The following is a 27,350-nucleotide window of genomic DNA, read 5'->3' on the forward strand; positions in this document are numbered from 1 at the left end:
CTTTCAGAAAAAAGAAACCATTTTCAAACATATAAAGGACAAGAAGGTCACTGAGAGTAGTCAGCATGGATTTATGACGGGTAAATAGTGCTTAATAAACTTTATAGGCTTCTACAAAGAGGTGACTGGCTTCAGCAGAGGAGGGGAGAACAATGGATGCTGTTTACCCTGACTGTGGTAAGACTTTTGACACTGTCTCCAATAACGTCCTCACAAACAAGCATACAAAGTCCAGGCTGCATAAACAGACAGTGAGGAGTTCCAGGGAAGCATGCAGAGGGTGACAAGCCACCACCAGCCAGGCAACAGAAACGCAAAAGTCAGCACCAACTAGGACAACTTCACCTCTGCTTCCAACCTGAAGGATTTATTAACCATTTCCAGCTGTACCAGTTTAACAAAAAATACTGCCTGTCCAATAACATACAAGCTGCACCAGGGGAGGTCTAGACTGGAGTTGAGGAAGTGTTTCTTTAATGAGAGGGTGGTCAAACACTGGAACAGGCTTCTTGGAGAGGTGGTCAATGCCCCAGGCCTGTCAGTGTTTGAGGCAATTGGACAATGCCCTTAATGAATTAAATGCTTTAACTTTTGGTCAGCTCTGAATTGGTCAGGCAATTCAACTAGATGATTACTGTAGGTCCCTTCCAACTGAAATAGTCTAGTCTATTCTATTCTAGAAGAATAACGAATTGTACACTAGAGATGGAAGTTGTATTTTCCTTTGGCAACCAAATAAGAGAATTGGCTTGCCTTCCTCGAGCACCAGAAAGACAATGAAGGGAACTCTAGAGAAGATACATATCTGAAGAATGCATCTGTTCATTAGAAGGATGTTTCTTAATCAAGCCCTTTTCTCTCAAAGGGAGATAAACACAAAATGAAAGGTTAAAAGGACAGAACTTCAGTCAAACCAGCAAGAATGAGAACTAGAAGATACTCTTTACGACACCCACACTATAGTTATGTTGATTTATTAATACTGTTCTAAAGCATCAAAAAAACCAAACAACCCCAAACACTATGTTGAACTTAAAAGGTTCACTTACTATTCCTAGCATATGAAATATTAACTACTGCTGCCCTCCCCAGCTCATAGATGAAATGATATATCAAACAAAAGAGGTTGAATTAAATTGCCCAAAGCCAACAACGAATTCATTTTAACAGCAATAATTAAAAATCAGGATGTCCTACCACCACTCTTGCGTAGTGTAGACAACAGTTTATCCTTTCAACAGCTATCACAGGGAAACAGAAATGTGAATGCATTTGAACAATGTTTCCTACTAGATTATACAAAATGAGGTAAAGATGCTTTTGACAAGTGACAGTTTCTATAGAGGAAGCTGGCATTCTGATAGAAAATATTAACTCATTTCCTTTTAACATGTGGCTAAAATGATAGTCCCTCTCTGGCTGAGAGGCTGGAGAGCTTCTGCACCTAGCATAGATCAACATTTCTTGGTTTATTGTTTGAAACGCAGTATTTCTCTAAATAAATAGCCCTGAAAAATATATTCCTTTCTACAGCCCTTATGACTCCTTAGAGAATGAAAATCCAGGAAGAGCCAGCTCAAAGAATTTAGATCAGTCTTGATCTTTTAAAAGGATTTTTTTCCCCAGATGAAGCTTCTTTTCCTTCCTGGTTTCAATGTTGATATCTGCAATTCCTTCTGACTTTACCAAGGCACAAGGCAGGTACCAAAGTGAAACTAAATCCTGTAAGAATGAACTTTAGCTCTGTGTAAAAACAAGTAGAAAACTTATTTACAAACAAAAACGGAACTAGACACTAGTGATTTGAACTATATTTAACCGACCATTAACATGCAGTTACTGAATTTACTGTTTTGCCATTGAAATGAACTGTGCACACAAAGATCGTGCCAAGAATAAAACCTGTTTCTTCCTAGGCACATCTTTCCTCCCTTCACTGGATGCCCAAAATTGAAATAAAAGCTAACACTGAGTAGAACTGTGCTGACCTCTGTTAAAAGATGCCAATGAATCAAAGTGCTTCAGTTCCAGTTGCCACATAGATTCATGCAATTGGCATGTATAATCATGGTGATTATAGCATAAATCGAAAATAAGGTGGCAAATACTTGTCAAGCAGCTACAAGACAGTCTGAGTTGAAGATAGCTGTAACGTTTTGTTTTAGAACAAACAATATGTACATTACATAAATACCATGGTACTTCTGTTTTAGGTCAATTTCGATTTTAAAAAGCTTGAGCTCTTCAGTGTTCTCTTTCATGTACTTCATGTAACTTATGTAATTTCAACAACTTTTTAATTGCTCATTTTTGTGTGTGTACAGAGCCTTTCTTCCATCTATCCTTACCAAGGAAACGTAAGCTTAATACAGTGTGTGGACTGTGTTCTAAAAAAAAGCAAGAACTGGGATCTTTCCTGAGCTGGCACAGCCAACATTTGAGAGAGCATTAAAAAACACCAAACCAAAGCCACAACAAATGACACTGCATCCCCCATACCTCACACTAACACAGCTCCTCTATCCTGGAAAGCTGGATAACCTGTAAGGTGGTTTTTGTGAATGTTTACTGATATATAGCATACTATTTCATTGACTGATATCAGAAGTATGTTAGAGATCAAGTTTGTAACACCATAGCTGCTGGCAAAGGCTAAAAATGTTCTAACATTCAAGAAGTTTATGACAAATAATTTTTTATTCCATTTGACTGCGTTCATATAGGTCCTCTGCCAAAGACATTATTTTCCCTCTCTCATTCCATGCCACTTAATTATTCTATGTTAAGTAGGGAGATTCAAGTCTTATTAATTCTTTGAAAGCCAGTTTCCCCACTATATCACCTATATTGCTCTATTCAAATTGAATGGCATTCAGATTGGTTCCCAGTGTTGCTTCTACTGAATCTTTCATCATTTTGATGACAAAACACAGTAGCTATGTAAATCTGCAGTTAACAGCAGTCATAAGTATTTTGGAGGATTTAATTCAAAATTAATTGTAGCAATATGTGCTCCAAAGGAGTAATGTGAAATTCACTAAGGACAAACAGAACACACCGTATATTTTAGAGTAAGTGAAGCACATCTATATGAAATATAGATTAACCAGCCATAGAATCACAGATTCTGTTCTGATGAAAACCATATCGTAAAGAGATACCAAACAGAAAACTGACTGTGAGTCCAAGAGTTTCCCCCACCCCCCTGAGATCCAATACAGCAGGTATTACAAGCACAAGAGAATTCATTATGTCCTACCAGACACTAATCAATTACAGCCCCGTATTTTTGTTTCGTGCACAATATACACAAAACAAGATGTGCACAAATATGAGAACCTAGATCACAGGCAGGTAAGAGTTTTAGAGAGGAAGGGACAGCACTACATGTAGTAACAGTTATTTAGCCTAGAAAAGGTTGTCATATAAACAACCAAACAGGCTGTCTAGAGATGTTGTGGAATCCCCATTCTTTCACAGAAGAAGCTAAGCAAGTCTCAGGTTTAAGGACAGGTAAAAAACTAGATAGTACCTAGGACTAAGAGAATTTAATTTTCTTTATTGTTGCAGGGGTTTTGTTGTTTTTCTCCCTTTTTAAAAAAAAATACAAGTAGAAAAAAATAATCACACTGATTCTGTGAAAAGGAAACAGGATTTTTTTATACCATTGTCTTTACAGAGTTGATGCTTCTACCACTACAACAAAAAAGGAAAACTGTAGAAACACTGAAATATATAAACATATATTTCTTAAAAAGAATAAATCTCTTGATCTTCCTGATAGCTGGTGTACAGATACTTTACAAGACCACATTTAATTTACCGTATTAATAATGAATCTTCTAAAAATTAATACAAACCAATGTGAATACAAAATCAAAACACGTATTGCAAATTCTTACAGTTGCACATTAGTTTCCACATCCAAGTAAGAATGTTGATCTCATTTTATGAACAATTACATTTACTACCAAAATGAAGATGCAGCGAACTCTACATGACAGAGTAGCTATATGGCACTATCTGAAAACTACATACAACATACCATTGCGAGTGCACTAGCCTGCAAGAAAAAGAGGAATCCTACTATGCTGTTACAGGAGCTAACAAACAAAAAGTCCCTATGTTTTTCTGAGAAAATGCAGGTGCAATTTCTGCAAACATCTGTTTGCTTCTGATGATGTGAAAGACAAGATACACCTAAAGAACCTGCATACTATCACCAGATCGCATTACAATGCCTTGCCTCACCACAGCCAACAAAGAAAACCAGAGAAAAGTACAAGTTGTAGAAGGCGTACATGACCATCACACCATTTGCTGCAGAAGGAAAGAGACAGCAGATGAAGAAGGTAGGCAATTCATTTAGCTATAATCATCTCACAAAGCCAGACCACCTCCAGATAGCAGAATTCTGCTCTGAATTGTGTTTTGTGCAACACTTAATGGTTAGAAATGCTGCTGTTTCTAAAGAAAGGAAAATACAAATCTGTGTATGCTTCCATTACCCAATCTGCCATCTCTGCAGAAAAAAACTACCATGTTGTTGTGCTGTGTTATAGCACAGACTCCTTAGTAGTTTGTCATGTCACAAGATCGTCTTACATACAATCCCATTACTGGATAGCCTCGCTATGAAAGAATCTCATTTTCTCCTGACTGTTCAGTTTGCCCTAAGCTCAGCTTTGAAATAATGCACTAGAGGTAAAACATCTTTATGTTTTCTGCTTCTCTGTCAGATACATAGTTTCGGAGGTCTATCTCTTCAAACGTGCTAAGTCTGCTGTTCTCCGAGTAGTATTCAGATGTGAGAGTGGGTTATCAAATTTCACTGTATTTACTGAAATGTTCGAGCATGAACACTTTGGTGGTTTGGCACTTTCTGACACTGAAGTGACATTTCTCAAGTGGCAGTGGCATTTCAAGGCATGATGATCTTTACAACTATAAACAGCAGGAATGGTGAGGTTTTGAGAGGAAGTTCCACATGCTATTTTCAACTTCTACGCTTCCTAGTCATACTGCTTATTCATAGCTTTAATAAACAATGATAAACGTATACCGCCAGGCATAACCTACTCTTCCACATTTAACATTACTATGAAATATGTTTCAGTCAGCAGTTAAATACAAGGGGTTTGTCTGGGAACAAATAGTATCTTTTATTAGAACATACAGCAGAGTTCTGACAAAAATTTCACACAAACTAGCTCTTTTTCAGCACTCAAAATACACAATGATCAGCTCCCCAAGTGTCTGGAGAGTTTTTGAGTTTCAAGCTTCACTAGGACAAATTTCACTGAAAGGGATAAAAAGGGGACCTCACCCTTTGATGTGTCATTTTTTGTTCATGTTCTGGTGATCTGCTGCAGACAAATCTCAGGTAGGGGTAGAAAGGCAGTAGAACGACTGGTTTAGGAGGATGGAGAATTCTCATCACTGCCACACTTTCATCAACAGTCTAGACAAACGTTGGTCAAGAATAACCTATAAGCAACTGGTCCTGCCTCAGGGTGCGCAAACTCCTTTTAAGTCTTATGAGGAGAAAGAAATTTGCCTTTTTGATTCTTACCTTTTCCTTCGAATTGAAGAACTCTTCAGATTGTTGTTACACTTCAGAACATGTATGCAAGTTTGATTACAAAGTATAACAAAATTAAAAACTCCTACTAGACAAATTTATGCGTCCTTTCTAGGATGAGTACTTTTTTCCTTATTAAGAAAAAAAACCCAACAAAAGTCCTGCAAGTAAGTACAGACTATTTTATGAGAATTATTCAGCTCAGCTCACTCTTATCCAAATCTTTACTTTACAAGGTCCTGAGAAAGCTGATACATCCTATAACCTCATAAGAGTTAGCTAAGAAAGGCACAATGATCTACAAATCCCTCATGATCTCAGGTAATAACTTTAAAATATATGACAAGGCAGAAATGACAGAATACAGTCCCTTGAAATGGAGATACAAGAAGAATGAGGCAATTACCTAAAAACTGCCCATCTTTAGAAATGAGAGCATTCAAGACTTTCTGACAGTTGAATTTCATAGTGAGATTGAATTCTACAATTTACCTGAGGGATGAGCAAGTTTATAGCCCTCATCAATACAAAAAAAAAATTAGCATGGTCAAATATCAGTTAGATCCTAAATCAAGGCCAGAAGCAACCACAAATAGAATGGAAATCTGTCCATAAAATTTATGAAACAGTTCTTTTCTGCAAGTATTACATACCTGCAGTCCTTTGTTATCAAACCTGTAGGTTCAATCAGAAGGTTAATTAAGAACAGAGCTAAACTCTTAGAGCTCAATAATTGTCATCATTAGAAAATTAGAATATCCAGCAGCTCTACAAAAATGTTGCATCAGTTGGTTTTATATTTCAGAAGAGAAGGATGGTCTAGTTTCTACATTATTGAGTGTCAGATACAAATGACTGAGATCAATCCTTTCTTTTTTTTGAACCTCCTCCGTGAATTCGGTCAAACTGTTACATCATCTTTAATGCAGTTCTTAACTACAAAATACTGTTTTATTTCACAGGGATGTAACAAAGATGAGTACATTAAAAAAACTGAGCAATAGATATTTTCGTAAAGGGGATCATAGAAGGACTGTAAAGAGGACCAAATTTAAGTGTCTGTTTTGTTCAAGTTTTTTGCCTTTAAATGTGCAATTGACAATTCAATCATGTATAAACCGGAAAAGACCTTTAACCTTTAAGATGTTAAATCACAATCCCCCCAAAATTAATTACTGGTGTAACTTAATTGAAGTCAACGAAGCTGCAACCACTCGAACCCGGTGGTGAATTTAGCTTTTGAGTGCTGTTTCAACTCTCCCCTTTCCAACAGAAAGTTATTAAGGTAACTCATTTCAGTTCTAATAGTGTAAATAGATGCTGACTATATGAGATATATCTAATACTTTACACATACTTTTGATTAATAGATCTTGGAGACGTTTTCTAGAGCAGAGGTATCATTTTTTCTATTAGAATTTAAATGTATGTTTGTAATTAGATGTCTGTTTACAGACATCTAATCTGGTTTAGATCAGTTTTTTAGAAAACTCTTATTATCAAGGCCACTTTAAGTAGCAGTTTCCATTAAAAAACAAACATCTCTCCATTAGAAAGTCCCAAATATCACAAACATTAATAACACCTATCATCAGGGCTGTAAGAAGATAAAAACTAATTTCACTTAAAATCCAAAGTGAGATAGTTTAAATGATTCCAAGACAGGAGGAGATTTACAACGTACAGAGACAGTGAATGATTACCATTTCTCCTTGTACTAATGATGTCAGTGCTAAAATAGTAGACTTTAATAGTCTTCCTCGGAAAAAAAAGAGAAATCCAGCTAAGAAACTAAGCAGCTACCAAGACAACATTGTATAGAGGGCATTTTTATATGCCAGCTGTCATAAAATCTTCCTGGGATCTAATGTGTAAGCTCTGCATTGTGAACGTCCCTTTATTTTATAAAGACATGAATAAAGGAAGATGCCAAAATATTACTGAACACCTTACAAACTTCTAACTTTCCGGACAGATGCACCCCAATTGTTTATTTTGCCATGAGTCAACTGTAATGCTGTAATGGAATGAACTAACCTGAACTGTGATGCAGGTCCAGCTGAAATACTGGTCTAAAGTAGTAAGATCACCATGCCCTCACTTTGAGGCTAAAAGCACTCAAAATTCCAAGTATTAAACATTAGGAAAGAACCTCCAAAATGTGTACTCCACATTTTCATATTATTTCAATGAGATATTCATCAAGTAACCCTAAAAGTCTTCCTAAAATGCTCATATTGCAAAGATAGAACAAATAAAAGGATTAGTTTCAGGGTTTTTTTAAATCCCAAACTTATTATGAATTAATCTCAGTTTGCCCTGCAGTGTAATATTATTTGTCCAAACAAAATAAAACATGAAAATTAAACCAATCCCATAGACAGAGATAAGCAGTGTTAAAGCTCACATCGTAAGGCCACACATTAGCAATTCAGTTTGGACAGATGGAGCAGTGTATTAGAACAACAGCAGAAAAAACTTCACGCTCCTAAGCAACTCCATTCCTAAAAAGCAAGCATGCAACACACCAAAATTTGTCTAGAGAAATATTTGACACTAACATCATTCTCTTCTACACCTTCCTTATAAGTTAGCAACACATGTTTAAAGATATCACAGTTATACAGTAAGTAGATTTTAAAAAAATGAAAAAAGAAGTAAAAAAATCTTTAGCGTGACAAGCTCTTGAGCAAGATAACATAGCCAAAGCGTTCAAAATAAAGACTTAGGACAAGACATATACACAAACATGGGGTGAGTGAATTTGAGTCAGCAGAATGTGCTCATCAGAATTCAACGAAGAGGAATTCAGAGAGAAGTAAACAGAAGATGCATCTAGTTGAATGTTTTTACTCCTGTCCACAAAGATTTAATAGCACTTCTTTAAGCATGCAGACAAAAAATATTTGCAGTAAATTTACGGCTGATGAAAGATGCCAGATTGATAGCCCTAGGGACTGAGTCTCCCTGTATACACAGAGCAGATATAGCACAGTGAGAAAGTTTGTACCCCTGCCAAAATGCCTTACAATACACAGCTTATGCAACAGTCTTCACACAACAGAACCCTTTGCCTTTCCACTGAAAATGTCAAAAATATTGCTGCTTAGTGTTCATTAAAAGAGGAAAATAAGACATGGGCACTGTTATTAGCATCACTAGGGACAGAACTGAAGGTATCAGCTCATCAAAAAATGTTTACTTTTGTGCTGAATGGCTCTTTTGTGAGCTGTGAACTTTGCTGCAGCGTTTGTAAGGCTACAAAGTCAATTTGCACCTGGTGTGAAAATGCTTTCCTATTAAATAGCATGTTATTACACCAGAAAAACAGCAAAGGAGGAGTGGTTTAACAATTTTTTTTCCCAAATAAGCTTATATTAACATACATGACCATATACCTAGCACTCAGAAACAATCTCAAGGAACTAACTTGCTATGTTTCACTTAATTGGTACCTGAGCACTCACTCTCCAGACACAATTGATCAAGCAGACTTTTAATGGACAGCAATTGCCTACTAATCACGTTTCCAGGCTAGGCTGGAAGCTACACTGTCACATGGAGTAGGCACGCTTCCAAGGAACCTTGGATTCTTATTTCCCTTAATACTAATAGCTTGGCCAAACAACAGAAAAACTCCACCCCACCCCACCTCAAATGCAAGTGTCCAGCCATTTTTCATTGTCCACAGAATGCACACAGAAAAGCTGTAAACTAAAGTTCATAGAGCATAATGGCTCTATAATTAAAACTGCTGACCTCATTATAAAGACCAATTTTCACACTGAAGGAAGATGTCCAATACAACCCACAGGTTGCAAACTACTGGTTCTTAAACCTTATTGTGACATGGGATTAAATACTACTTCAGTCCCTGGGACATTTCCTTTGTGCATGTATAGCCCTGCAGTGGGGGTCAGAGATGACGAGGGAATAGGACAAAAGAACAATGCCACTCTCCGACTGATTTTTCAAAAACACTTCTTCCTAGAGACGATTTTCCTGAGTGCACAGCACTTACAGCACTTTTGAAGAAATCTCTTACCACTCCTACTATTTTCCTTGGTCACCATCCACACTATTACAACAAGATTATTGAAGTATGCTGAATAAAATAAGTGGAAACAAGAATTCTGTGACATCCTGCATCTCAGCAAGGCACAGGGATGTTTCTGCCAATTCAAGCATGTAGCAGGTTATTTTATTTTCACATGACTAAAACTACTACGCTTAAGTAAATCTTTCAGCTCTTTTCCTGAACATCAGTTCTGTTGTAAGCTTTTTTAAAAAAAGTCACATTAGAAGTGGTATTTGGTAACAGGTAAGCCTTTCAATATATGCATAATTTAAAAAAAGAACAGTCAATATGAAGAATAAATCTTAAATTTTACAAATGAGTTAATGATATAACAAGATATAGTGAATAAAATAGAAAGATAAAGAATTTCTGAAGTAATTAGATGCTAACAAACTTAATCTGTATTCTAAGCCAAACAGCAGACACTAACGTTAAGTATTGCTACCGGGGCAAGAAAAAGTACGATCCTGCGAACTTCTGTTCACACACCCCTTGGGGATTTACGTGCAAGATGAGAATGCTACTGAATTTGTACTTAAAATAAAGTATCAGCATAAGAGTTTGAAAAACTGAGATCAAGATCCATGTACTACTGCAATTTTCCCCCTTACTTAGAAATGCCTGTCAATATTTACTGCAGCTAAGTGGTTAATACTTAGCAAAATAACAATAAAGAACCAATGCTTTAATATTAACTCAAAAGATAAAACTGTAAATGGAACCAAGTAAAAATAAATACGAAAAGAACCACTGAGAAGAACAATTATCTCTTTACTTATCTTTTTGACCCATCCAACTAATGAGCTCTTTTGATTCAAGCACAGGATGGAATCCAATCAAACAGGTAACCCTTTTGATTCCTTCCCTGATTTACGTCAAAAAACACTAACTGGGAGGAAACAACTTCAGAGTACCCAACAATGCACTTAAATTACAGAGACATAAGGCTCTGTGAGGTAAGACTGTAAATTCAAATATTTGCATGCGGCAGTAACTGGATTACACTAGAAAATATATGCCACAGTAAGTCATTAACTTAAAAATAACTGTTCAAATGTCCTTCGGATACACTTTAATGTATTCAACAACTTTCTTCTTTGTAATTCTAAACATAAAATGTACAAAACTTACCATTTTCCTAATGTTTCAACAGTTTCTCAAGGATTTAAAAAAAAAGTCATAAATTTACCCTATGGTTCAATGCAGGCAAGCACTAAGCTAAAGTGAATTAAAAAATGAAGAAAAGTGTATAATTTCCAGTGTATGAAGAATGTTAGGGCATTTTGGCTTTACTTAGCAAACACCCCTCTAAATAATCTCAATTACTCTGAACAGCCGGTTCAAAGACAACCCTAGCACTCCTGAATGCTCTGACAGGCAACAAAATATTTCAAAATGCTTTAATTAATCTTAAAATACATGGAATACAACATGATAATACAGTAACTATACCTAACCTTTCTGTGGCCATAGCTATCAATAAACTTTGATAAGGAATGTCAAATTAGGACATTACTAAACACTTGCTCGACGAAAACCAAGTTCTGCTCGACGTTCTAGAAGTCCTATGAATTACTGAATTATCAGACTAATTAGTAAGAGAGGAAAAAAGCTATTAAAAACAAAGTCCCGTTTAAAAATGGATTGAGGTCTATCCCATCATCCCAGCTGAACAGTCTGTCCATTTCCCTTAAGGCACAGGGAAAACTATTACAGCATTCAGTATAAAAGAGCTGAGTATTTAAAAATACACTGTGGATATGAAGAACTGCCACATTTGACAAGGCATTTGCAATCTTTCCTAAACTCATCCCAGTCCCTCTTCATGCCACATGCAGATCCACCAAACACAGAAGAGCAAAGCCACAATTTTCTGTCCCAGGTTCTGTTTAATAAGAGAGATACGTCAAACAAAATTACTCTGTTTAATAAGTAGGCACACGTTAATTTCTCACTTTACAGAGAAGCAAGATATAAGAAGTTAAGCAATTTACACAAACTCATGCAGAAAGTCGACTTTTAAGCCGTTAATTCGAAGATCAGTACACTCTGCGATTGCCAGCTCTCTCTTGCCTTTTGTAGCAGCTAGGCAGGGAGCAGGGAAACACGTTTGGGAGGATTTTCTCTCCCCTCCCCGTAACTCCATCACACCGCGGTCACTCACCCGCCACCGCCAGGTCTGAGCACAGTATCCCTGAAGGATGAACTCCAGTTCCACAGACCTCGAATACGTTTCGAAAGTTCTTTCTCGTCAAGGCATTAGGGAAATTGCTGAAAGGATAATGTCGCTGCTATCGAATTACTGGTTTTACCCCGCTGCAAGCCGGTACCGGGCAGAAAGAAGCTGAGAGGGGCTGATGTCGTGGATCTGATCGAGCAGGATCCTGCACCTGCTGAGGGCGGCAGGGCGATAGAAAGAACCGAGTCCCGAAGTGACTATTTAGCTGCAGACGCGGAGATCAAAGCCTCCCATGAAACACCCAAGCAAACCTCAAACTAAATAACGTAGCTCCTGGGACTTCCACCAACAAAACCTACCAGACATCGCTCCACCCGGCAGGAACCTTCCTCCTTTCAACGAGTACCTGTCGCCACGCATTTATTTTTTTTTTCCCCCTCAGGTTCTGCTCCTGGGGGGTGGGGGAAGGAATCGCAGGCGCCGGCACCTGCCGTAATTCCTGTGAGGTGAGAGCTCAGCCCGCCCGGTACCGGCCTCCGCGCGCCGCGGCTGTTTAACCGCCGCCCGCGCGCGCTCGCTCTCCTCACAGACCAGCTTCGCCGCCGGGCGGAGGGCGGGAAGGTACCGGCCCCGCCGCACCTTCCCGCCCTCCGCCCAGCGGCCCTCACCCCTCCTTCCCCTGCCGCCCCGTAGCCGCCGTTCACGGCCGGGACGAGCGGTGCGCAGAGCCGGGGGGAAACATCTCCTTTTCCCCTCCTCCTTCCCTTAGCTAAAGCCCCTGTCGGCTCACCTCAGCCCCGCTGCAGCTCAGGCGGCCGGGACCCGCCAGCCGGCATGGCGTGGAGGTGAGGGGGATGGTCCTGCCGCGCTGCCGCAGGCTCCCGGCGGTGCAGGGCTGGCACCATAGAGAGGACGGCGGGACGAGAGACCTCCGACGATAGAGCGGAAGAGCGCTAGAGAGGCCGTGGGGAGGCGGAAGTGACGCTGCCGTTGCCGCGGCGATCGCGCGCCCGGTGCTTGGGTGGGTGCCGGCGGCATGGCGATGCTTGCAGGCCGGGCCCCGCCGGGCATTGCGGGCTGCCGCCGCCTCCTTGAGGCAGCTCTAGCGGCGGGGCTGCGGCCGCTGCTGTGCGGGCTGTCGCCGTGCTGGTGGGTGACGGCGAGGCGAGCGGCGGGGCAGTGGCCCAGCCCGGGCCTGCGGGTGCCGGAGGCGGCGGAGACGGAGCGGCTGGTGCAGGAGCTGCACCGGCCCGGTGCGTCGCTGCGCCGCTTCATCGCCTGCCCGCAGCTGGCGCGCACGGTGCAGCGCTGCCTGCGGAGCGGAGCCGGGCCTGGCGCTCAGTGCGTCGTGCTGGAGTGCGCGCCCGGTAAGCGGCCCCGAAGCTGCCTTCCACCCGCCCTCCCGCTGCCCTCCGGCGGCTGGCTCCGCCGTCCCCTGGGACGTGGCACCGCTCGGCCTGCCCCAGCAGGGTCAGTGTGCGCCGCCGCCTTCGCCGCTGGCGGTAACGGGTCCCCGGGGTGCTGGCGCTGAGCGGGCGGGACCCCGCCGCTCCCGGGATTTCGGGGCTCCGGTACTTGACGCTCCGGGCTGGAGGGGTGCAGGGGGCTGCCCCGGTGCCCGGGCCCGTCGCCCTGGTGCCTTCGCGGGGCGAACGCTGGCGACTGGTGGGACCGTCTGGGTGTCCTGGCACTGTTTGGGTGGCAGCAGGGTCTTTGCACAGGGCTGGGGAGTGAGCGGGGGCTCAGGCTGGAGGCTTGAGTCACTGGTGTTAAAACTGGGTATGGATTAAGTAACGTGTCTGTCTAGGTAATATTTTTGGTTTTGTAGGTACACTTTGTCAGTAAAAGCACACTTAGGACTGTGGGCCGTTAACACAGCTAGCCTCCTGCAGTTACCTAATGTTTTTTTGCATTTACATATCTACAGATAAAATACCCCTGCAGAGGGTAGTTTTCCTGTAGAGATAATATGGGCAAAGTTTCAAAGTGTGTTTCAGTTGACAGAAGAAAAAGGAGTAGAAATATTTGAAATATCAGATATAATGTTCCTCAGTATCTGATTGTAATGCTGTGCTTATGTGTAATTTGCTGAGCAATCTCAGGCAGGTTGCCTGTAAATCTTTTTTCTAACTCTTGAAGTATGTTTAAACAGACACAAATTATCTCTTGTTGAAGGTGGTGTGTTCCAAGTGTTGTGTTGGGAAAATGACTTAGAAAAAATCCAGTTTTAAAAACTTTTTTTATTTTTCCCCTTCAGGTCCTGGAATCTTGACCCGAACTCTGCTCAATGCAGGTGTTAGAGTGGTCGCTCTGGAGAGTAACTCAGCTTTTCTTCCAAACTTACAGGTACACTTCTGATTTGGTAGCGCATAGCTAAAATTCAATCAAAGGGAAAATAAGAAATTAACATAAAATTGTATAATAGCTGTTGGATCAAAAAGCAATTAGCCAGTGATTGTTACTTGTAACATTTGAAATAACATTCAATAATAGTAAGCATTGGTTGAGTTTACATTGCACGTTCAGCCACAGACATTTTAATAATCAACTGATGTGACATTTTGTGTATGTAGAAATTCAAGTTCGTAGTATTGCTGTGAATAGTTTCGTGCATAAATTTGTGGCTAAAGCTAATTGGAGTCATCCTAGTTACGTATGTTTAAGAAAGATGTCTGCATATAGCTTGAAGAAACCTATAAGAATAGCCTTGGTTATTCTGATTATCTTGCAGTGTTAATCTGTTGTCCTGCAATTGACTGGTGATATTAAGACACTTGCACATGTTGTCCTCTAGTGTTTGTCTTGTGTTTGTGTGGATTCAAGGGTGGTCAGACACAGAGCTGCAGAAGTTGCGCTAGAAGGGCTGTATTATGGCGTTGTAAAGTAGAAGTTTGGAACCAAAGACTCACCTGACTTGAAATGTGTATAAAATGCATTCTCTCTGTGTATATGGAGAATTCCAGCTGTAAATCGTTAAATGCGGTGCTTTGTTTAGCTGAGTATAGGGTTTTTTGCAAAACATCATAACAATTTAAGAATGTGTTTTAAAGCTCCAGTTGAACAGCACAGAAATGTCAAGATGCTCTGTACAATGAAGGAAAATATTCTTTTTATCAGCTCTAAGAAGCAGCTCTGAGGTTTGACTCTTGTTGACTGGGTAACAATTTTAAGTAGGGCTTGAACATTGTTTTTTTGTTTGGGTGGGGTGGTTTGCAAGACAGGTTACTGCATCCAGATTTCTTCAACTGAAACTAATTTTATTCAGTCTCTAGAGAATAGCCTGGATGGACAATTAAAGGTAATTTATGGTGACTTCTTCAGACTGGATCCTTTGGTGACTGGGACGGTGAAACCACCTGCTGTGTGTTCTGACAAACTTTTTGAAGCCATGGGCGTAGCAGCAGTTCCTTGGAGGGCAGGTATATGTAAATGATCATGCATGTTACAAATACACTGGAAGGGCGCATAGGCAGTTTGGCAAAATCTTTGGGAGTTGCTTGAGGTATATGTTCTATTTTATATACATGCTGGATTAATGTATATTACTTCCTACATTTCAGCTTTATTTAGGTTCTTAATAGCTTCAAGAAAACCTTGTGGCGATATGAAATCTCAGATATTTGATTGTCTTCGTTAAAGATTTAGTCTAACAAACTGGACTTAGCTTTGACTAAAGCTTGAATCGTATTCATTCTTGAACATGAGCTGATGTGCTTTCTTTTCTTAATTATTCATAGTTTAGACATTAGCATTAATGAGATAGACATTAGCATTAATGAGATTATCTAGTATATATTGCAAAATTTTAAAGATGCTTTTACCCACTATTGAAACAGATTTACCTGTAAAAGTTTTTGGAATTTTACCGCAAAAAAAGGAGAGGAATGTACTTTGGAGACTTCTTTTTGCCCTGTATGAATGCAACTCGATATACAGATATGGAAGAGTAGAACTCAACGTCTTTGTAAGTGAAAAAGAGTACAAGGTAAGAGATTTGTGTAAGAGATTTTACAGGTAGTAAAGAATAAGTAGTACTTCACAGAATATAGTAACATTTGTATTGTGTAGTTCATGTTTTTGCTAGTGAATTGCTTTTTCTGCCAGAATTTTTAAGTCTTGCTTGTTTCCTACTTGCTCTCTTTATGCAGTCATAGCACTGTCAAGAAACATTCTGCTGTCACATAACCACAAATCTTACAAGCATGAAGGCTTGAGAAGGGTATGCAGCAGCAGATTACCTGCTTTACATTGTAACTTGCGAGGTGTTAAAATTCTGTAACAGGCTTTTGCAAAAAAATGTTTACTAGTTGCAGGTAATAATCAATGAAGACTGAATTTAAAATGCCTCCTTGTGAAGAGAATTCAGAGTTGCTAAATACCATACTCAGTGAGATGCACTTGACCTCTGAGCCACTTTTGTGTGCAGTACTGAAAAATACTGAGGCAAAATGAGTGATTTACACACCTTCTTATTAAGGTTCTTTACACTAAGGTGCAGAGCAGCCTTCTGGGTTATGTGTTTCTAAGTGATGCTGTCCCAAACCTTTAGAACTGTGCTTATAGTTCAAGGGTACCTTTTCTTTCCTTAAAACTGTGAGGTTCATACAGAGCCACAACCCTTTAATTACTTGAAGTAAGCAAAGACTTGCAGGTGTGCTTGCACAAGCTCTCGTGTCTAACACCCTACTGAAAAAATCAAATGTTTATTCTTCTGTGAAATGACAGGTTGGACACCACTGAAATATCCACTTAAATGGTATATTTTTAAAGGCCAGATTTTTGAGCAAATAGGGGGCAGCGTATTCATTTAATGCAGTGACTGTAGGTTTTTAATTAAGTTTTCAGGTTTTATTGTGAACCCTGTTAAATGAGAGTTGTGTACCTAAGTAAAAAGCAATTGGAGCCTTCTTTTAGTGGGCACTGTTGGTTCGTTTTTGTGGGTGGTTTTGTTAGTGGTTTTTTTGGTTGATCATATGACAAGGCTCTCTAAATCTGAGAAGTTAAATCTCCATGCTACAATTTACTTTTTTCTTTGCCTTGTTTGAGTATAACCTCAAGTTTTTCTTTTTTTTTTCCCTGAGAGTTGTCTGATCTGTAATATTGATGAAGGTGATGACTATGCAAGCTGCTTAATGCTCAGTGAGGTCACCTAATGTTTGGCTTGCTTTACTTGTATGTCTTATTTGGAATATTATCTTAGCAGTGCAAGCTGTTAATTCTGCCCATGTTAGCTTTTTATACAAAATAGAATCCCTGGTTCTCTTCTGTGTGAAACTTCTCTGCCTTAAAAGGCACCAGAAGGTATAAGCTGGGAATTCCAACACAATTCAGTTATCCAAATAACTGCTGCAAAGAAATACTTAGACTGCCAGAATGTCTTCTAATCATGTGTTCTGACAAGGTGTACTAAAACAGGACAGATTATGTATTTGAGGCCTAATTTAACTTCACCTTGGACTTCTAGACGTAACTGAATTTCTTGCCACTTTTTATATGTATATATCTCTATCTATCGATCAGGATTTTGCTTAGATAAAGAAGCAATCGTAGTTTTTGTAACACAAATGTTCTTTCTTTGCCATTAGGTATTAACGGCAAAGCCTGGGGATGTGAGGGCTTACCAAGCACTTACTGTACTTTGGCAAGTAGGATGTGAAATTGAGCTGCTGCATAGCGTAAGTTTTGTTTGTACCAGCTGGTGTGGTCTAATGCTATGGATATGTTTCTAGAAAAGAGTTTGTAGTGGTCTATTGTCATAAACTAATTGGAAGCTAATTTGGTGTTCAAGTTAGTTGGAGAACTATTTAAAACTTTTGGATGTAAAAACCTGGAACAGTCATGTTTTGTGTAAAATTCTTTCAGTTAAGCAGCGTCCTTTTTAGCTGTGATGTCGGTATTTTCATTACAAGCCACTGTACTCAACATCTATTCTCAGAAGCTGGTAAATAAGAAAGAGACATTTGCGCAACAGGAAAGTCTTTTCCATCTTGCTGAGGGTTGTGTGAGACCCGAAGACTGTTCTTCCAATCTGTCATAGCCTGCTCCTTGCTATGTACTCTGTGTTTTGCCATCATGCATGCTTTTGACTTCCTAAACTGTTCCGCAGAAATATTTTTTTGAGTCTCATTGCCTTTCCTTTCAAAGCAAGCCTGTTTCTCCTGTTAGTCAATAACTACCTTACCTTGTCAGATGTGCTACGGTTTAGTTATAAAGTTTATGTTGACCCCCCACCTCCTATAAGCACATGGCCATCAACTTTAACTTTATGCTTTTTAGATTTATCTTTTTGTCCTCTCTTTTTCTAGGAACTACCTTTGTACTTGAAATGTTTTGCTAATCTAAAATCAGAAGTTTCACTATCTCTTGTCTTCCAAATACCTTACACCACAAAGTATATATTAAGGAGTTGAAGAATAAGATGATACTTGTTGAAGATGGTCACCTGACTACTAGGGATGAAGAAAAAGTGGAGGCATTCAATGCCATTTTTGCCTCAGTCTTTAATAGTACTGATAGACCTTGGGCTGCCCAGTCCCCTAAGTCAGAGGACTATTAAGTGTGGGAGCAGTGACTCCCCGTTTGTGGACACTGAACTTGTAAGGGACCAGCTGTATCAGTTTAATATTCAGAAGTCCACAGGGCCTGCTGGGATTCATCCCAGAGTACTGGAGGAGCTAGTGGATGTTATGGCAGGACCCCTCTCAGACATCTACTGGAGGTCTTGCGAGTCTGGAGGCTTTTCTGCTGAGTGGAAACCAGCAATGTTATTCCAGTCTACAAAAAGGGTGTGAAGGAAGACCCAGGGAAATACAGACCTGTTAGTCTAATTTCAGTATGTGGAAAAAATATGGAGAAGATTATACTGGGTACTATTGAAAGGCATTTAAAGAATAATGCAATCATCAGGCACAGTCAGCATGGATTCACAAAGGATAGTTCTGATTAACTAATTTGATATCCTTTTGTGATAAGCTTACCTGCCTGGTGGATGAAGGGGAGGTGGTGGATGGAATTTTTCTGGATTTTACTAAGGCTTTTGATACAGTCCCTCATAGCATCCTTCTGGACAAGTTGCCCATCTGTGGGATGAGCAGGTCCACGGTGCTGGGTGAAGAACTGGCTGAAGGGCAGAGCTCAAAGGGCTGCAGTGAATGGGGCTACACCTGGTTGGCAACTGGTCAGCAGCAGTGTTCCTTGGGGTTCAGTTCTAGGGCCAGTCCTGTTCAAGGTATTTATCAATGATCTAGATGTGGGAGTTGAATGCACCATAAGCAAGTTTGCTGATGATACCAGACTGGGAGGTGCTGCTGATTCTCTTGAGGGACAAGATGCCTTGCAGAGGGATCTAGATTGATTAGAGCATTGGGCAGTGTTTAATGGGATGAAGTTAAACAAGTAGAAATGTTGTATTCTGCAGCTAGGACAGTAACACTGGGCACCAGTATAAATTGGGAGAGGAGTGGCTGGCAGGCAGCCCTGCAGAAAGGGGTCTGGGGGCGCTCGTTGACAGCAGGCTCGGCATGGGTTTGCAGCATGGTCTGGGAGCCGAGAGGGCAAACTGCACCCTGGGGTGCATCAAACACAGTATAACCAGCTGGTCAAAAGAGGTGATTGTCCCACTGTATTCAGCGTTGGTGCAGCTTCACCTGGACTTCTGTGTGCAGTTCTGGGCCCCACAATTTAAGAGGATGAAGGTCCTTGAATGCATTCAGAGGAGGGCAACAAAGCTGGTGAAAGGGCTGGAAGGAATGTCCTGTGGGGAGCAGCTAAGTACATTGAGCTTGTCTAGTCTGGAGCAAAGGAGGCTGAGGGGCGACCTCATTGCTCTCTACAGCTTCCTGAGGAGGGGAAGTGGAGAGGGAGGTGCTGAGCTTTTCTCCCTGGTGTCCAGTGATAGGACCCATGGGAATGGTTCAAAGCCGTGCCAGGGGAGGTTTAGACTGGACATCAGGAAGTGTTTCTTTACCGAGAGGGTGATCAAACACTGGGACAGGCTTCCTAGAAAGGTGGTCGATGCCCCAGGCCTGTCAGTGTTTTAGCCATTTGGACAATGCCCTTAACAACATGCTTTAACTTTTGGTCAGCCCTGAGTGGTCAGGCATTTGGCCTAGATGATCGTTGTAGGTCCCATTCGTCTGAAATAGTCTGGTCTGTTCTATCAAAGCACTTATATTCTTTAATATATTTGCTCCTTCCCATAGGAACCTTGGTCATCATTTATAACTAATTTGAAAAATGGGGCACTGGCGGTACCGAAAACCATGGTAAGATCACTGTGTGTACTTTTCTTCTTTTGGAGATGCAACTAAACCACTTTAATTAAAGTTAAAATAATTTTATAAAAGCATTTATAAATGTTATAAAACGTGTTTTTTAAGAAGTGTTCTTCTAATTAAAACTTATGGGCAGCACGTAGATGCATTAGAAGTGGAGTGAATTAATGCTATTAGCTTAGAAATTAGTATCTTTATTGTCTGTGATGGAAAAATATAGTGAATAAAGAGTATAAAGGGATGTGAACGGATAAAGTTTTGAAAAAGGACTTACTGACAGGGTCCATCTACCAGCTTGAACAAAACAAGTGTTACCACCATTAATAGCACAATCAGTATGCTGCTGGTTTTGATTAAAATGGTTATTCACATGTCCGGTGTAGATTCCGTGTGCTAGTTAATTGCTGAAAAGTGTGAGTCTCAAAGCTTAAATTTGAGAAGTGGAAAAATACCTTGTGTAAAGTTCTTTATTTCTGTCTTTTAAAGAAGTACTGATGTTCCTTTGTATAATATAAAAAATATTTCTATTTAATACCAAAAAAATAAAAGCAAGTTTACTTAGTATTTGGTTTCACCCTCCCCAGAAAACTGCTATGGCAGTTTATTGAGTGTTGTTTCAAATGTTACTGTGCAGTATAAGTGACTAAGTGAATTTAAGTGAGTAGGGTGTGCCTTACGCACTTAGGTGTGTTGCTGTAAAGCCACACAGAGAGGCATATCGGGTGGATTGTGTAAGATGTATTGTGGCAGCCTTAGGAGAAGTACAGATGTGAGATCTGTTGGACAGTAGATCCATTGCTGCCAATGCAGAAGTACATTTATTTCCATTAGAGACTCCACTCCTTCTCAGTTTCATAAAATTCTCAAATTGCAATATTGTCTTAGTGTTACACTCAAATAATTCCATCTTCATATACAAAAGGCAGGTAGTTGAAGTGATGTGATCTGATACCTTGCATAGTATAGGAATACTATAGGCCATTTAATCTCTTGAAAACTCACATTAAGTCTGTATTGCCTATGCCAATTAAGAAGGCTCAGTCTTAAAAATAAAACTGAAGCGATAGTACGTCTGTTTTGTTTCCTTTCCTGTTTGGGGGCGGGGGAGGTAAAGCATCTTTGTTCTAGAAGAAAATTTTAAAGCCTCAGCTCCCAATGAAATCATCTTGGTAAGACATCTAAAACTCTTTAAGAAATGTTACTGGTGGCACAGATGAAATGCTTACTCTTAGCTAAAGAGAGAGATTGTCTTAGAAGTGACTTTTCAGTGACTTGTTTTGTTTTTCTTGCAGTGGCTGCCAAATGACCATTTATGCTTGATACGACTGACTCCTCAGCAAAACCTATTTACAGGAAGCTTGAAGCCCACAAATTCATCAAATTTTATTTTCATGGTGAAACAGTGTTTTGCTAAACCTAGGTCTAGAGTTATGGATAAATTTAAGTAAGTAAGAAAGAATTACAGTTTTTATATTTTTTTCTGCAGAGAAATACAGGAAAATATTAAAATATATATTCTCAAAGCAGTATTTATTTGCAGCTGAAATACAAATTTTGTAATTATCTACATGTAGAATAGAAGGTTTCATTTTTGCAACCCACGATACAATATTTTAGGGACTGTTCTAGCCTGTATTCACAGATGACAAAAACTTGATTTGACAGGAAGGTTGACAAGTGTTTAGAATGTAGATGTGCAGTAATTGTCTGTACCTCCAGTGGAGGTGAGGTCATGTATCTGCAAGAAGTTTTCACTCGCTTTACAGACATAATGATAAAGTCAGCAAGATTTTTGCAGGTATAGAAATTAAAAGCTGAAAAAGAGTTTCAGTTTATAACAGGCATCAAAGTAACACAAGCAAAACCAACTGAAGGTTATTGAAGGTGGAGTGGGGATGTCCTCAAATGACTTTGTTATCTAATTAAAAACCTAGGCTTTAGACTTACTTACCAATTTTGCAACTCTTTAATTATTCTTTTTGGTATTACATTGGAACTATTCACTTTATAATCAGTAGATTTCTCTTTCCCATAAATGGGAAGTGTTTGCAGTCTGAAAGCCTTGACCTTCAACCTGTTAATGAAAATAATTAATATATATCTCATTTGCTGGTTCTAGTTTATGAAAGTTAATTTCCAGGAAGTGGGGTGGTGAGGAAGCTAATAAATTTAGGAACTCATTTAGCAAAGGCAAGTGCAAGGAGCCTTAATGGATTTCTCTCTTAAAACTCAGTGGTGTACCTAGTCTCCACTCGATCCCTGGCCAGGAAGTGGAACTAACCTTGGAGGCTTCTAACATGCATATTCTGTGTATTTATACACCATTTTCTTGTCTGGGAAATAGTTGATGTAAATATGCATTTATAAAAGGTCTAGTTTTCACAGCAGTGATGTAGGCGGTGGATATGTCTGTTTATATATAGAAGAAAATACCTGGAAGGTGTAAGTCACACTAACTCCTGCTATGCTGAATCATCTTCCTGAAAATGACCTTGGCTTTAATTTCTCAAAAAAGTAACTTGTCTTGTAGGAACGTGTTAACTTCTAGAAGCTGTGGAAGAGTGGACCTTTAGATACTGTTCCTTAGTCTTAATTTTTCACAGAAAGAAATGCTCTATTATGGTTTGTTTGTTTATTTCAGTTCATGGAGCTTGGACAATGCTGGCAAATTACTGAGAGAGCTAGAAATTCCAGAAAATGCTGAATCGCGTAGCTTATACCCAGAAGACTATAAGCGCCTTTTTGAGGCTTTGCAAAACTCTAGTATGTTTACTGAAACCTGGTTCCATGATGAAGCCTTTGAAAGTATAAGAAACATAAATTTATAAATCTAAAGCTGCTGTCTTTTGGAAGATCACCTTTGCTTCTGGAAGATTACTTCGAGAAATGATTTAAATGAAATCGGAGATACTGTCAGCTAGATGATTTCCTGTCCAAACAGGAAAATAAATTTAGCAGTTAACAAGAGACCTTCTACGCAGGATGAAAGTAACGATTCACAGTTATTTGCTCACAATCCTATCTAGAATGGACACACTTTTACATTTTTTTCCAGGAGCCATGTTAGTGACCTGCTGCTGTGTTGGATGTACCACTTAAAAGGAACTTTTTGTTACGCTGCTGTGTATTTACAGTATTTACAAAAAATAAGAGACCAAATATTATGATTTCTGTGGTCAGTGGTTTGAATATCCTTTCACAGGTTCCCAGATTATGTAGGTCTTTACAACCACTGAATATGTTGTATTGTCTCCTGATCGAAAAGCCTTGCAGTCTAAAGTCAATATAATTTAATTAATGAATAGTGGTGGGTTAATAGAAGACAAGGTAATGACATCATGATAAAACATCAACTGCAAGTTGGTATTGAGGTTTTTTCTTAAACTAAAGATTGTTATATCTCTGGGGAAAAAGTCATAACAATTCTTAATTTCGAAAATTTGAAAAGAACACTGGGCAGCCCATTCTAGTTTACAATACATGAACACCTATATGCATATAGGCTTTACCTTATTTCAGGTCTAAAAACAAAGTCACCAGAACATTCAGTGCTGTATAAACAGTTTGGAAAAAAAAAATAAAGTCATCTTGCCAGTAACCTTTGTCAATATGTATTTGTTTAATGTGTATTATATGTACAAAATAACTTCCTTCAAAACCATACGCTATTAAAATTCTCTTTTTAGTCATAGTACTCCATAATGCAACCTGTTCCTAGTTTCTCTTCCTGTCTTACCATGTAACTGTTGTGTCGTCGTGTAACGTGCTGGCAGGCTGTACTAGTTCTGATCTATGCTGTCTCCTCTGGGAAGAGCTGAGGCCAAAAATAAGGTTTTTTAGCAGAGCACAAGTTAATAAAATGCCTTTTTGTTAAAGGCTGAGTTTTTTTCAGGCTTTGGAAACAGCAGTGACCAAACCAATGCAAACAAAGAATTGCATTTCTTAAGTATAATGTGAGGTATAGATGTGACAAACATTCATCTGTCTTCCTCCTGCAGGTCCTACTACGAAAGAAAAACTTACTTCAGGCAGCCTCGGTTTGCTCTGCTAGGTAGGCTGCAGCTATCTGTTTAAGCTGCTGCTGAGCCTTTGTAATATTATGATGAAACTACTGGGAAAGCTGAGGTTTAATTTGCAGCCTGTCTCGGAGCATTACTGGTGTTCTGGTGTAGGTCGTGAAGGTTTGACGCTTTCTTTCTGTTTACATCTCTAACTATTTCGGGTAACTTGCATTATAAATTGACCATGAATGGCAAACTTGCATTAGCAGAAGCAGTTCCACCTTTTTTCAGTCTCAGTAGATGACAACTTTGTTATCTACTGGTCTACAAGAATGCAGTGTCTCCTGGTTTGATTCTCCCCACGTCACCACCACCTTGAATCAAATACCTTGCTCTTGTTGCAGCGACATGTCTTACATCAACATACCAGGAGAAGTATTCAATGCATAAGATAATAAGACCACCACTGTCTCTATAAGCTTCTTTAACTGTGTTGCTGCTAACATTTCAAATGTACTGAAAAAAGGCAATTATCTGCTGTGATTTTTTTTGTGATGATGCTGGAAAACAGCATTTACTGCGCCAGTGCAGAGACTCCCAAGCTAACAGCAGGAGTCTGTTAGGTGGACGAATATTGTCAAACTGGGGACTCGAAATGAGGAGATTTAATGCTAATCAGAGCTCTGCCATTAAGTCTATGTGTAAACGATATGTTTAGCCCTGATCACAGATGTGAAATGTAGAGAACAATAGCTGTCACTGTAACAATGGTTTTGGTATCAATAGAGGAGATAAGGAAAAAAAAAAAAGAAAATTTCTGGTGTACCTGAATACAGGGGAGTAAAATTGAAGTAGGTTTGGATTTGATTAATTAATGCAATCTACTCCATACTTCCTGCTACTGCAGGTTTAAAGCTTCTGTAGAATAATATTGAGTGCAAACTTTCACTGAAATTTTAAATTTTTTATAAAGGTTTCTGATGCATTTTAGTTATTGTTTTTAACCAACCTTGTACTACTTGTGTTCCTTTCCTTTGCGTATCTGCCTTTGCCGTATTCCCCAACATGTTGATGGAAAATTGAGCTAGCATCTCTTCACTTATTTTTGATTCATGTAAATGCAAAGACAGAAATTGTAACTAGGAAAATGGTATATAAATTTAGGCAAATATTTGCAGTTTAATAACCTTCATAAATGCTATTTAAAGAGAAAGCAAAACTGCAAATTTGCTCAAAATTTAAAATGCTAGACTTTCTCACAATGGAAGATTTTTATGCTAACTTTGAGACTGAAGGGTTTACAGGAACTACTTTTCTATCTTGGTGGGATAGCGAAGTTTCCCATTTCTGAAAGTGCATTAATTTGCAACTGAGTTACTGTGTCAGATACAGTAAGTAATAAAAAGTAGTTTGAAATCAGCACCGACATTTAAAAATGTTGCACAGTTCAGTTGTTTTACATAGTTTTGTGTTATAAAACTCTATATAACATATAAAGTTATTAATTTTTAAAGTTACATTAATTGGCTGCAAGCATTTGGGCAGATTTATTTCTTCCTATGTTTTCCTGTCTTTGAATCCGTGTTTTTGGATGAGGTGAAGGCTAGAACATGCATACTACATACTTATTGGAAGGTCCACGGTACAGCATATTCTTCCAATTAATTCCAGACTCTGGGGTTGTGGGGATTTTTTTTTCTTCTTTTTTTGTCCTTTCTTCCCCCCCCGCCCCCCAAGACTGATTTAATTCATGAACCACATGGATACATCTATCAAGTAGAACTTTTTCGGTATTGCTTCTACTCTTCAAATACTGTTTCTTAGAGGAGTTGCCAAGAAAATGGCTTTTAGCATCCCATATTAAAGCATCAGTATATCTAGCTTGTATATTGATTGTAACTTCAGAGGTGCCAAGTCTTTTCTAATGGCTCTCATCATTTTTGCTATCCGTCTGCTTGTAAAAGAAAATTACATGACTGTGATGGCAATTGCCTACATTTTTACTACTTAACTATATTAAAATCATAGCAAACAACTACAAACAGAAGGAAACTTAGTTCTTAATGACACCCAGTTAATGAGGAATTTTGCCACTTGGAATTCAGAGATCAGTCAAGTTGTATTCTGTAGTTAGTAGTTTGCTTTTGATCCAGAAGGGTTTGTGACCTTGTACTAATTAACACAGTAGATGATGTAACAAGGGGTTGTTAAGGTGGAATGTGTATATACTGGTTACGAGGCTTGTTCAGCATTGGACATTTTAATAATTACAGCTTAGCCTTGCAGGTAATAATGATAATGTTGATAGAAATATCAACATAAAACTCGAGAAACAGATTGTGTGGTGTAGTTTAAGATGTGGAAGTGCGATAGGAATAACCTGAAGCTTCCTGAGAAACATGTTGCAGTAGTTATTCTGGCAGGCTAAATGCAGTCTTACCGGGCTGTGAACTGAAAACTCCAGCCTAAGCTTTTAAAGCCTGTGATTGGCAAAGCTGTGCCTTTCTTCTGTAAACACTGAGAAAATGGATATAACCAGTAACTTTTCCAGAAAGGACAGGTCAGTGGGAGATGTTTATTCAATCACATTGTATTCTTGCTCAATAGCTATTGCATCTTTCCTTGTGTATGCTGTGTAACATGTCACTGCTAAAAATAGACACACGGGCTGTCCCCAGTTGATAGTACACAACATGCAACAAGCATACAAAGCCCAAGGGAAATTAGGGCTGGTAAAGATACGCCAAATGGAACAGTCAATTACTCATAATGTAAGCAAGACTTTAACACTTGATGTAGTTGGTCCTATTGATAAGACACCAAATAGACAAACAACTAACAAATAATGCTCACAAACTTTAGAAGCTTCTTTCTACCATCAGAAGGAAATTAATGTGTTTAAGGTAGGGAAGACTCAAAAGTAGGAAGTTTTGTAAAGTTCATGGTAAAAAACAGGTAAAATCTATGTAACTGAGTGAAATTTATTACGAATTTGTCTTTAAAATGCTTCTGCAGTGAGTTGTTAAATTTTACATTCTAGAATCGATTTTTAACTAGCACACCAACAATAACAGTGAGAAGACCTCATTGAGACATTCCTGAGTGTTCATGAAAGATCTGTCTGTGCTTACAAGCTTTCAATTAATTGATTAGCTGTTCTATGCTGTTAGTGACACAGCCTTTGTACCAATCCAAAATTTAATGTTTTGTGTTTTGAGCCATATTTTGTTCCCAGAAA

At 39.1% G+C, this 27,350-nt stretch overlaps 2 protein-coding genes across 8 annotated transcripts in view; one reads left to right on the forward strand and one right to left on the reverse strand.

Moving 5' to 3' along the window:
* Positions 1–12,750, reverse strand: part of CNST (consortin, connexin sorting protein) — a 53,179-nt gene extending 40,429 nt beyond the window's left edge. The window contains exons 1-2 of one of the 7 annotated variants that reach the window (XM_037393194.1): positions 12,629–12,746; positions 11,824–12,052 (exon numbers count right to left, since the gene is read on the reverse strand). Coding sequence is in view for 2 of the 7 variants with exons in the window: in XM_037393192.1 (XP_037249089.1) it covers positions 12,198–12,258 (61 nt within the window). In the remaining 5 variants the exon portion in view is untranslated. The other 6 variants (XM_037393199.1, XM_037393196.1, XM_037393197.1 and 3 more) reach the window with 6 other exon arrangements.
* Positions 12,751–12,811: 61 nt separating this feature from the next.
* On the forward strand, positions 12,812–23,805 carry TFB2M (transcription factor B2, mitochondrial). Its single transcript, XM_037393200.1, has 8 exons — positions 12,812–13,205; positions 14,096–14,184; positions 15,104–15,257; positions 15,675–15,823; positions 17,424–17,513; positions 20,040–20,102; positions 21,404–21,555; positions 22,753–23,805. Exons 1-8 carry the CDS (start codon positions 12,875–12,877, stop codon positions 22,937–22,939), a joined length of 1,215 nt encoding a protein of 404 aa, XP_037249097.1. The 5' UTR covers positions 12,812–12,874; the 3' UTR covers positions 22,940–23,805.
* Positions 23,806–27,350: the final 3,545 nt, after the last annotated feature.

The sequence above is a fragment of the Falco rusticolus genome, chromosome 6, assembly GCF_015220075.1.
Source record: "Falco rusticolus isolate bFalRus1 chromosome 6, bFalRus1.pri, whole genome shotgun sequence".
NCBI classification, from domain to species: Eukaryota; Metazoa; Chordata; class Aves; order Falconiformes; family Falconidae; genus Falco; species Falco rusticolus.

Bases quoted from the DNA above. Each gene is read 5' to 3' on its own strand.
- TFB2M (XM_037393200.1), top strand. From the start codon at position 12,875: ATGGCGATGCTTGCAGGCCGGGCCCCGCCGGGCATTGCGGGCTGCCGC. The intron at 15,824-17,423 runs GTAAGAGATTTG...CTTTGCCATTAG, and splicing joins TAAGTGAAAAAGAGTACAAG to GTATTAACGGCAAAGCCTGG. The intron at 20,103-21,403 runs GTAAGATCACTG...TTTTTCTTGCAG, and splicing joins TGGCGGTACCGAAAACCATG to TGGCTGCCAAATGACCATTT.